The sequence below is a fragment of the Portunus trituberculatus genome, chromosome 38, assembly GCF_017591435.1.
Source record: "Portunus trituberculatus isolate SZX2019 chromosome 38, ASM1759143v1, whole genome shotgun sequence".
Classification (NCBI taxonomy): Eukaryota; Metazoa; Arthropoda; class Malacostraca; order Decapoda; family Portunidae; genus Portunus; species Portunus trituberculatus.
In genome coordinates, this window is record NC_059292.1 from 4078010 (window position 1) to 4090503 (window position 12494).

The 12494-nt window shown below is 39.5% G+C and overlaps 1 protein-coding gene across 2 annotated transcripts; it reads left to right on the forward strand.

Moving 5' to 3' along the window:
* Window positions 1-1248: 1248 nt before the first annotated feature.
* Window positions 1249-12494, forward strand: LOC123515027 (sin3 histone deacetylase corepressor complex component SDS3-like). 2 transcript variants are annotated; one of them, XM_045273400.1, is made up of 9 exons: window positions 1249-1385; window positions 2419-2613; window positions 6013-6076; window positions 6604-6717; window positions 7586-7787; window positions 8161-8332; window positions 10638-10719; window positions 11500-11584; window positions 12062-12494. In XM_045273400.1, exons 2-9 carry the CDS (start codon window positions 2484-2486, stop codon window positions 12158-12160), a joined length of 948 nt encoding a protein of 315 aa, XP_045129335.1. In that variant the 5' UTR covers window positions 1249-1385; window positions 2419-2483; the 3' UTR covers window positions 12161-12494. The 2 variants fall into 2 exon arrangements, with proteins under 2 accessions (XP_045129335.1, XP_045129336.1); XM_045273401.1 differs by lacking the exons at window positions 1249-1385; window positions 2419-2613 and adding an exon at window positions 6965-7088.

Genomic DNA, 12494 nt, shown 5'->3' on the forward strand with positions numbered 1-12494 from the left:
CTTCATACTGGTATCATTTTATCCCTGTATGTGTGGATGGAAGTAATCTCTCTCTCTCTCTCTCTCTCTCTCTCTCTCTCTTACATTAAACGTTTTGTCTTCCTTCTTCTAAGCCTAACTATTACTACTGGTGGTGGTGGTGTTGCTGTTACTACTACTACTACTGCTGCTGCTGCTGCTGCTGCTGCTACTACTACTACTACTACTACTACTACTACTACTACTACTACTATTGCGTATTAGGCATCATACAATTTCTGAATTAGCATCCTGTGGTTATTTTTGTCGCCATTAGATTCCACTATACATTTGTATGGACTAAACTCGTCTCCATTCCTTTCCACACTTGTTCGCTGTCTAATATTTCCACCATTTGTGTGCTTTATTATTATTATTACTATTATTATTATTATTATTATTTATTATTATTATTATTATTTATTATCATTATTATTATTATTATTATTATTATTATTATTGTTATCGTTTTATTATTATTACTTATTATGGTTATTTTTGTTATTATTATTTATTATTTTATTATTATCATCATCATTATTATTATATGTTATCTATAAGACTACAACCAGTGTGGTAAGGATGTGGTTGACGCCGCAGCCAAGATTCAAGACGGCCTCTCCGCCATAAACAACACCGCTGCCTCTCCCTCGGTCCCTCCTCCAGTCCTCCACCGCCCTAAAACTTCCGTTGCTCGGGATGGAACAGCACACCTGCTGACACCCTGCCAGTAACAACTGTGTCAGTACTGGGGGACACTCTTCCCTGCAACCTTGGATAGTGACAATGGCAACGGTCCCGCGCCTTAGATGGTGCTATCTCCTACCTCTGCACGAGTCCGTTCCGCCTCAGTCAACAGACTTAACACTCAACAGTCAACAGTTATTACTCACACTCACAACGTTCACAGCTCGCTTGGCTTGCGGTGGCGTCATTTGTCTCCTGATGCCCCTGCCACTGCCACACAGCCATACAGCTGTCCCTCAGACCGTTGGTCATCAAGTACTTGACGCTCCACTGGTCGCCTCTCCATTCACACCGCACTGCACTGCACTGTGCTCACTACTCTTGCCCCTGAGCTCTGACCATCACAAAACTGGCCCTGCCCGCCCTCCAGCAGGCACCGGCACCGGCACTCTCAAGCATCCATCTCTCAACCACAAGCTGCCGCCCTCCGTCTCACCTGTGCCTTCCTGAGCCAGCCTAGCCAGCCGTCACGCCCCGGCAGTACTGCTCCTGAGCCAGCTCAGCTGGTTGAGTCTTGCTGGTGCCACCACTAACAATAACACACAAGAGACAAGATACGGGTCCAGGTGAGACAGGAGCGGGAGAGACGCAGGCTTGCATCTTGTCATCGCTTCACTGAGGTAGGTAATGTTGCCGCCAGTGACAGATATACAAGCTTTACATTTTGTTGAGAGACAAAAGAGTCGGTGGTCAACATGAAGTGTTGGGGTGGGCCTCAATGTTTGCCGGGTTTGTTTGTTAGGGAAGAGAAAGGTTAGCGTTTCATGGCTTACTCAAACACATTAGGATAATAATGGACTCCTCCTTATATTGTGAGGGTTTCCTTCCAGACCTTCCTGAAAGCCATTGTGAACATATCAAGATAGTAGAAAGTGGCTAAAACAATGTCACTAACACTCCTGGTGCTACTGGTGACTCCAAATTTCTACCCCTAAAGCAGGAGGTGTGGGAGTGCAGGGTTTTTGGTTACATTTTCATTTGGTTACTTTTGATTATGGAAAGAGTGATAGTGAAGCTTAGGTTAGGGGAAGGTAAAAAATGTTAAGCACATTTGTGATTTATGTTCTCATGGTAGTGATTAATTTTCTAACAAGGTGTGAAATTTTCATAGTACTTTGTTTGTGTTATTATGAATACAGAATGTGCTTGATGGGTGTGTCTTAACCCCTTCAGTACTGGGATGCACTTTTACCCTGTGTTTTGGATACAATTAAATAATTTTATTTACCTTATGAAGGGTCTATGGAATTCAGAAGATTAATGGCCAGAGTCTTCACTATTAGTTATAATCTACACATAAATTTCTGAAGCTGTATAAAAGCACCAAGTAGTAATCAGATTAAATATGAAAATGCATCATAGTACTGAAGGATTTAAGTGGTTGAGGTCTGGTGTGGGGAAGGGGAAAGCCATATTGAGACTGGTAAAAGACTGAAATATGGATTATCACTAGCTTGGAACCAAAGGATTGCTGATGCCAATGCATTGATAATGAAGGAAAGAAATTATTTTGGGTTAAATGGTAGATATTGTTATGGGAATGATTTGTGACACTGACTTGGTTATTTAATAGTACGAGTAATGTGAACAAATAAACATAATCTGTCTTTCAGCAAGGGCTCACCAACTAAGGCTATACTTCTAATTCATAAGGTGACTCCAAACTAAGTGTGAGGAGCAGCTGATGGTGACCTAGCGGCAGCAGTGCTGGTAGTGTCATGTCTGGCTTAGCGTCACCAAGATCCCCGGGCTCGGGGGATTTGGCTCAGGACGGCTACGACTATGAGGATGATAATGATGCAGACCTTGAGGACTCCAGAGACTATGAGGACCGGGAAAGTGATGAAGGTGAGGAGGAGATGGGATCTAACTTTAAACCCCTTCGATACTGGGACACATTTCTACCTTGAAATTTGTGTACAATTAGACCATTTTATTGACATTAGGAAGGGTCTATGGAGATCTGAAGATTGATGGCCAGTCTTCACTATTTTAATCTCCCACATAAGTTTCTGGAGTTGTATCAAATCACCAAATAGTAAGCAGAATGAATATGGAAATGCATCTCGGTACTCAAGAGGTTAAAATACTTCAATACTAAGATGCATTTTTACTGTGAGTTTGGGATAGCTATGATTTTTTTTTCTCTCTTTCTCTCTCTCTCTCTCTCTCTCTCTCTCTCTCTCTCTCTCTCTCTCTCTCTCTCTCTCTCTCTCTCTCTCTCTCTCTCTCTCTCTCTCCCCTTATGTTAGGAATGGTCTGTGGAGGTCAGATTATTCATGCCCAGTGTCCTCACTATCATAAACCCCCACATGATTTTCTGAAGCTGCAATATTGCTAAATGATAAGCAGAATGAATATGAAAATGTGTCTTTGTACTGAAGGATTTAAAACACTTCTGCCTACACACACACCTCCACTAGTTTTTAAATTGTTTAGTTGAAATGGCATGGGTTTTTCAGGGCTTTTTCAGGGTAACAGTGAGTTGCCGTAGTGTTCCTTTCTAGGGAGGAGACTACAAATACCCCCAAGTCTGCAACATTCATCATGTATGATCTAATTTTTTATCTGTAGAACACATTTTTCTTCTACTAAACCTAATTTTTTCTTCACTAAAACACAGCATCAGGTGTCTCAACCAACTAACGCTAGCCCCTTTTCTCTTCTCTTCTGCTTTCTCTTTTCTTTCTCTCTTTCCTTCTTTTAATTGCAATATGTGCTTCTCTTAGCCAATTGTACTCCTACATAGAAAATAGACTAAGAAGATTTCCATGTTATGAACAGGAGAACCAGACTCATTATCTTTGTGCCTTTGAAAATTGGTGGGGTAAGAAAGTAGACCATTTCTCAGTACAAGTCATAGTAAGATTTTTTTTTTTTTTTTCTGGGAAAGTGATGAAGGCAAGGAGGAAGAGGGAGAGAGAATAGAAAATAATTATTTTATCTTTATTGTTTTATTTGTTCATTCTTCTTAGGATGGTCAAGAGGACAGAAGAAAATATTTCTTATTTAACTACTATTTCCAAAAAGTGTAGTAGGCATTTTTTTGGCGTCATTTAGCTAGGTAGACTTTATGCACATCTGCTGTTCTACTCTTCATTCCTTCTGTCACTGCTACTCACCTTTATCACATTCAGCCTTCACTCCTCTTCATTCCTCCAGTCACTGCTACCCACCTTTATCACATTCAGCCCTCACTCTTCTTCATTCCTCCTGTCAGTGCTACCCACCTTTATCACATTCAGCCCTCACTCCTCTCCATCCAATCCTTTGTCTTTGCTTGTGTGTGTATTTACCTAGTTGTATTGTACAGGGTTCGAGCATGGCTCATAGTATCCGGTCTCCATTTATCCAATTTTTCTTTAAAGTTGTGCACATTAAGTACTGTAACAACTTCATCACTCAGTGCATTCCACTTTTCCACCATTCTATGTGGAAAACTGTACTATTTTCCAGTATCCTTCACACACTGCCTCATCCTAATCTTTACATGTCCTCTTTTCCTTCTATCTTTTTCTGTTACCAGCACCAGGTCTTCCTTGTCTATCTTTTCAATGCCATTGACTATCTTGTACATTGTTATTAGGTCCCCTCATTCTCTTCTATTGTGTAAGGTTGGCAGTCCCATTTCCTTCAGCCTTTCTTCTTATGTTAGGTCCTTTAATTCCGACACCATCTTTGTAGCTATCTTCTGGATCCGTTCTAATCTTCTTATATTTTTCTAGAGCTCGGTGACCACACCACTGCTGCATATTCTAGCTTAGGATGTGTCATGCTTGTGATAATTTTTTTCATCATATCTTTGTGTGTGTGTGTGTGTGTGTGTGTGTGTGTGTGTGTGTGTGTGTGTGTGTGTTCACCTAGTTTACCTAGTTGTAATTTTACAGGGCCTGGGTATCATACTCGTGTGGCCCCGTCTCCATATCTACACACATCCAACTTTCCTTTAAAACTATGCACACTCCTCGCTGACACCACCTCCTCACTCAAACTATTCCACACCTCCACACATCTCTGTGGGAAACTATATATCTTCACATCCTTCAAGCATATTCCCTTGGCTGTCTTTTTACTATGCGATCTCGTAGTTCTATTTAAATTTTCCACTCAACATCATTTGTTCATTATTCACTTTATCCAAACCGTTCAACAGTTTATAAACCTGCATTAAATCTCCTCTTTCTCTTCTTTGTTCCAAGGTAAGCAAATTCATTTCTTTTAATCTCTCCTCATAGGTCATTTCTGCCAATTCCGGTACCATTTTTGTTGCCATTCTCTGCAATCTCTCCAACTTCCTTATATGCTTCTTTTTATAACCCTGCATATTCCAATCTTGGTCTAATTACCGTACTAATTAATTTCTCCATATCTTTATCCATATAATGAAAGGCTAATCTAATATTTCTAATCAAATTATATGTTTCTCCAAACATCTTGTCAATATGAGCCTCAAACTGTCCATGGTCTTGTATTATCACTCCCAAATCCTTTTCCTTTTCCACCTTTTTCAACACTACTCCTTCACCCATCTTGTATGACCCTCTTGGCCGTCTTCCACTCTTCCCAAATCTCCATTACATGACTTTTGCTCAGATTAAATTCCATCTCCCACCTCTTGCTCCAATCCCAAATCCTATCCAGATCTGCCCTTGTAAAATTTCACAATCTTCTTCACTCTTCACATACCTACACAACTTCGCATCATTCGCAAACAAATTAATATTACTGTTTACTCCCTCTGGCATATCATTAATATAGACAAGGAAAAGTATTGGTGCCAGCACTGAACCTTGTGGGACTCCACTCTCCACCACCAACCAGTCCGACCTTGCATCCCTTATTACCGTTCTCATCTCCCTCCATCTCAAGTAGTGTGTGGATGTGAATGTTATGATTTGTATGCAAATGCCCTAACACATGCTTAGCAATAGAGTAATGGGACTTAGTTCACTTCTCACCAATATTTTTGGCAAGTGTGGGTCATTTGAAGTTTTGTCTCCTTGAGGAAGCAACTAGTTCAAGGATGGAAAGATGGTGCTTCATTGCCACACGTGTACAGGATCAGTTTTCATATATTCTCCATCCTTGTATTGTACTGCATCACCATCCGTGCTCAAGGCCTTTGTATTTTGATACTTTGACAAACTCTGACCTTGTCAGTGAAGAAAAAGAGGGGGCATATGGAAATCAGCTTCATGCATTCTTCATTCAAGGTACTGATCAATGTGATTCTTTTTACTTTGCCAGACACCGACCCTGGCAGTGAGGGAGAGCCAAGAGGGAAGGAGGAGTACACCGGCATCAAGGAACAGTGAGTGTTTGCTGTGATGGGATGACCTATGTTGTAGTGTGCTCTGAACCAGCCACAGTCACATCATTTATTGCAGCTTCATTCTTCATAGAATACACTTCATAGTACTATATCATCTTACAAGGTGAAAAACACACGCACACACACACACGGCCCGGTAGCTCAATGGTTAGAGCGCTGGCTTCACAAGCCAGATGACCGGGGTTCGATTCCCCGGCCGGGTGGAGATATTTGGGTTTGTCTCCTTTCACGTGTAGCCCCTGTTCACCTAGCAGTGAGTAGGTACGGGATGTAAATCGAGGAGTTGTGACCTTGTTGTCCCGGTGTGTGGTGTGTGCCTGGTCTCAGACCTATCCCAAGATCGGAAATAATGAGCTCTGAGCTCGTTCCGTAGGGTAACGTCTGGCTGTCTCATCATAGACTGCAGCAGATCAAACAGTGAATTACACACACACACACACACACACACACACACACACACACACACCAGAGTTCTTCTCTGTATAATATTAGTTTTCCACTGACAGAATGTATCAGGACAAGCTGGCTCAGCTCAAGAAGCAGCTGCAACAACTGCGTGACAACTCACACCCAGAGTACAACAAAAAGCTGAAGAAGATTGATGCAGCGTACAAAGAAAGGTGAACACGAAACGATGCTCTCTACATTTTGTCTCCTTCCTTCTTGTTCTGAGTATCCTTCATTTCTTTTTTTTTTTTATTCTTATTAGTTCTCCTCTCCTTCCTTCTTGTTTACCATCACTTCTCTCCCTATTTTTCCCACTTGTGTCATCTCTCATGCAATCTATATAGTGGTTATATTACATTAGCATAAGTTACTGTAAAATGCTAGGAAGTTTAGCCTTGACTTTCTTTTCTTTCTCCTCAGTGCTTCATCATAAACAAATAGGTCTTCACTTGGTCATCACTGTACAGGAGGTCCTTCCTGCAGGATTTTGTGGTTACATTGTTACGCAGCTATACGAGGAGGACAGCTTTCTTGATAATCCCCAGTGATATGTTATTTGTGTTGTTGTTTTGGGAACTTTTTGCCACCAAAATCCTTAAAATTTTGATTGTGTATTTTGTCATCATATCTGGTGTGATGTTGCATTGCGGCTGTGAAGCCCCTTCACATAGAAAACTGTGTGTGTGTGTGTGTGTGTGTGTGTGTGTGTGTGTGTGTGTGTTAGGATTAGTACTTTCTCACTTGCCATTAGTACATTCATATTCCAGGCCTCTTGATTTATAGATTTATTTTTCTTTTTATATATTTTATTAATCTTTTGTTTAAACTTCATCTTTTTTTTTTTTTTTTTTTTTTTTTGTGTTTTAACATTGCTACTATTTTTATGGCATCATATGACCATGCTTGGGGTGCCAAGCAGGAAGTTTTAATGACTCTCTCTCTCTCTCTCTCTCTCTCTCTCTCTCTCTCTCTCTCTCTCTCTCTCTCTCTCTCTCTCTCTCTCTCTCTCTCTCTCTCTCTCTCTCTCTTTCTGGTGAACAGGCTGCGGCTGAATGACTTATGGAAGGACATTGAGGCGGAGTGGGTGGAGCGAGACTATGCTGCAGAGAAGCGCTTGGCTGCCCGAGAATTTGAGGAGAAGAAGAAGGAGCTGAAGGAAAATCTACTCATTGAACTGGAGGAGAAGAAGAAGATAATTGAGCAGGAAAGATACACACTGGAACTAACAGGAGATTCAATGGAGGTTAGTTTTTCTTTATATAATGCCAGAATCTGTAAGTACAGTACTACTCTCTATGCCACTGCCACCTCCTGCATTTTATTGAGAATAATTATATTCCAACTTTATGAACACATGTTTTGAACTTTCAGAATGTGTCAGGTACCTCATGAAAGAGCTTGAAATGGCTTATCCAATGCATGTAACAACTCACTTTCAACCAAGGTGTGGCTTACCTCACTACAGCAGTGTGCCATAGTTGTACTTGTGCTTGCTATTCTTATTGATCTTTCATTGCAGTGGAGTAAGCAGGAGACTCAGTGGAGGTAAGATGGTCCTTATGTACCACTACAATCTGAGGGAGTCTCTTCTCATCCTCATGGTTCCTTCATTTCAGTACAAACCTGTGTCAACTCGGAAGCTGCGTCGCCGTGGCAACGAGCCGGCTCCAATCATTGAGAAGCGGCGCAAGCCAGTCTCCACCACGCTGCAGCTGCTACTGGATGAGAGGGAGATGGATGACGACCTCAAGCTGATCAACAAGAGTAAACTGCTCAACATGAAAAAGAGTAAGTGATGGAGATTTGGGGAGGTGGAATGAAAAGATTTTTATTTTATCAACTCCTCTCTCCTAAGTGACTGTCTGCAGCCCCTTTTTCATCACCACAACATTATATCTCTTGGTATCTTGTGGTATTTTCATGTCAATTGCTTTTCTACGTGCCTCCTCTCCTCTCACAGCTTTACTGCACAACACTAATTTTTCTTTCATGCTTATCCTGTCCACCTCTCTACTGCAAGAATTCACCAGTATTCTCAATCATTCATCCCTTTCTCTTGTAAACTCATGAACTCCCTGTCTACTTCTGCATATCCTTTTTCCTATCCCTTCAACTCTTTCAAGAGAAGGTTTCAAGACATGTATCTTGTTTATATATATATATATATATATATATATATATATATATATATATATATATATATATATATATATATATATATATATATATATATATATATATATATATATATATATATATATATATATATATATATACAGTGGTACTTTGACATATGATTGTCCTAACATACTATATACGACGAAAGATTTCATAGAATTTACGCCTTGAAATGCGACGAGATTTTTAAGATACGATTAGCCATCGGTAGGTGGTGCAGTGATCGCCGCTACCTGGCTAACCTGAACATTCAGCCCGCATTGTGTATCGTTGTTCATCCTTTGTGCATGTATGTGTCTGTGCTCCTCGGCAGTGTGTATTTTTTATTAAGTTTGGCAAGAAACACAAAATACCCTGTATTCACATACTGATTACACTAAGAAATTCAATAAACGAGTGAGTACAAATGGTTTTCTGCCCACAAGCAACTCTTCCTCTTTGCAATGCAAATAGCCAGAAGTCTCTAGATGTCATGGTTACCAAAATATCACAGGTTGAATGAGATAGTAACTTTGGTTGACATGGCCTTGCGTCCGATAGGGTTCAGCGGCCTTGACTAGAGTGCGAGAAAACAAGCCCCTTGTATCCTCTCTCTCTCTCTCTCTCTCTCTCTCTCTCTCTCTCTCTCTCTCTCTCTCTCTCTCTCTCTCTCTCTCTCTCTCTCTCTCTCTCTCTCTCTCTCTCTCTCTCTCTCTCTCTCTCTCTCTCTCTCTCTCTCTCTCTCTCTCCTGTTCTGATATCACTCTCATTCAAAAGTAACATTGTGAGAGACCCAAGGTATAGAAGTAATGCACGCGGGAGAGGTGGCAGAATCAGACACAATGAAATCACTGTTGATCGTTCCTACCATTTATCATTGGTGACACAGTGATGTAGAGCATATGTTTACTCCTGATGAGTGTTGCCAGCTCACAAGCAAAGAAAACGTGAAGAAAATATCCAAAATATAGCCTAAACGTCTATCGACATGTCCCATGCCTTGTGTGATGAACGTCTATTGATGTGTCCTGAATTTTGTGGGTTAAGTTGTTATTTTGAGCAATATAGTTCATTTATATCATGCATACAATAAACATTGTATTTTTCTTATATTAAATTTAGATTTAAAGCATGTTATTTTTTTGGGGGGGGTGTAAATTCATATCACAAGAACAAATTAATTGTATATCCATTAATTTCTATGGGAAAAATTGATTTGATATACGATTTTTTTTATATACAACGATCGTCACAGAACGATTTAAAATCATATGTCAAGTACCCTGTATATATATATATATATATATATATATATATATATATATATATATATATATATATATATATATATATATATATATATATATATATATATATATATATATATATATATATATATATATATATATATATATATATATATATATATATATATATATATATATATATATATATATATATATATATATATATATATATATATATATATATATATATATATATATATATATATATATATATATATATATATATATATATATATATATATATATATATATATATATATATATATATATATATATATATATATATATATATATATATATATATATATATATATATATATATATATATATATATATATATATATATATATATATATATATATATATATATATATATCTACCTGCCACTTCTACCTACTATCTCTACGAGAACTGGCATTAAATGGGCATTTCTTTTCGTTCAGAATATTTTATTGCTCTTATCCAGTTCCTCTTTAACATAAATCGCATTTACTACATTTTTTTTTCAAGAATTTTTTATTGAAACTGAAATTTTTTCCACAAAACATTCTCATAAAACAGTTTTGCACCTTATACTGAGATGTGTCTGATATGCCGGCAAATATGGTACATTGTTTCCTGTCTGACAGGCACTACCATGCCGTCACCAGCGGATGCCATCGCCAACGAGCCAAAGATTGAGAATGGGAAGCTGTATTTTGATAAGAAGTGGTGAGTTGATGAAATGTCTTGATGTAAAGTAAAAGAAATAATTAAATATATAAAAAATAATAAATAAATAAATAAATAGAGTATAAATTAATAAATCAATGAAAATAATTAGGTAGTAGACAACATTTTTTGAGCTATTTCTTTGAGATGGCATGTGATGAACATTGTGATGAGTTGTAAAGCAGCTCCATATGAAGTTTGTTAATAGTGAGATTGTTAGAGGGTGAAGTAAATAGCTTGATATGTACATTGGTCCCCATAACAAGTCTATTGATGTGTGGTAAAGTATGTTATTGTTGTGTTGGGAGTCATCATGGTGAGGAGGCAAAATAAACCAAAGTTATATTTATGTGTGGAGGAGAACACAAGAATTGATATTGGAGAAGAAAAGAAAGTTATGTTTGTTGTGTGTGGAGGAGGAATTAAGAAAGAAAGATATAGATGAAGATAGGAAAGTTATGTTGTGTGCAGGCAGAGAAGGGCACAAAAAAGATGGATGTCAGGGAAGAGATCATCTTAGGCTACAGAAAGTGGCACTGCAGGGAAGAGGTGGGCAGATTAGGACCATACCAGAGCAGGGGTGAATGATGGAGAATATAGAGGCAAGTAGGCAGATCAGGACCATACCAGAGCAGGGGGTGAATGATGGAGAATACAGAGGCAGGCAGGCAGATCAGGACCATACCAGAGCAGGGAGTGAATGATTCTGGTTAGCTCTTACCTTGGAGAGGTGGCAGAAAGTGTGTGACACAGTCTCAGTCATGTTTCCATTCATTTCAGGTTCCACAAAGGCCAGGCAGTGATGATTGAGTGCAAGGATGGCACTCGCTTCAACGCCATCCTGACAGTGGCCAGCGGTGACATGGTGAGTGGCACTGGTGGTACATTTGATGCCTGTGTCATCTGTTGATACATACATTCCATTCCCTTAGTGTCTGTGTCATCTATTGGTACATTCCTGTAGTATTCCATTCCCTTAGTGCCTGTGTCATCTATTGGTACATTCTTGTAGTGGCTGTGTGGTGTCTCAGATGTGTGTGTGTGTGTGTGTGTGTGTGTGTGTGTGTGTGATCAACTAGTTGGACTGATCTTTTGTCTGTTCTCCTGTCTTTTGTAGTGTTATCACATCATGGTGAAGAATGTGTTACCAAACTATTTTCTTTCATCTCTAATGTTCAGTGTGTCACCAAACCATTTCTTTTGATTTCTTATGTTCCTCTCAGCATTATTGTTGCAGAGTGTTAGTTAATAAGTCAGTCAGTTAGCAAGTCCTGCAGAGGCTGCCACATGTTGGCCTGATGGCTTCCTGCACCTTCTCTTATTTTCACCATCATCCCCACAGATCATGGTGAAGAAGGTGCCGGACAGCATCCGCCTCAAGATCACCCTGGCACAGCTGGCTCACGGCAAGTATCTGGTACGCCGCCGAAGTGCCACGTGACCACACCAGCATTGGCCCCCCAACCTCTTGTCTCAGCCTGACTTGGGCCCTCTACACACCCCCTAGCCTCTGTGGTGACGCTGGTATGGGCAACGTTGGTGAAGTGTCACTCACACACTGCATGACAGATAAGTAGAGCTGACAGCCAGCCTAACCTAACCTAACTTAGCCCTGCCAAAGACATCTGGCTAGTAGTGCAAGTTTGGTTCATGGCTCACAAATAGATTTTTTTTTTTTTTTTTCCCACACACACACACACATACACACACACACACACACACACACACACACACACACACACACACACACACACACACACACACACACACACACA

What these genes read in the sequence shown, in the direction of transcription:
- LOC123515027 (XM_045273400.1), top strand. Translation starts at nt 2,484, where the DNA reads ATGTCTGGCTTAGCGTCACCAAGATCCCCGGGCTCGGGGGATTTGGCT. An exon ending in ACTGCTCAACATGAAAAAGA is followed by an intron (nt 8,333 to 10,637) that starts GTAAGTGATGGA and finishes CCTGTCTGACAG; the next exon opens with GCACTACCATGCCGTCACCA. An exon ending in CTGTATTTTGATAAGAAGTG is followed by an intron (nt 10,720 to 11,499) that starts GTGAGTTGATGA and finishes CATTCATTTCAG; the next exon opens with GTTCCACAAAGGCCAGGCAG.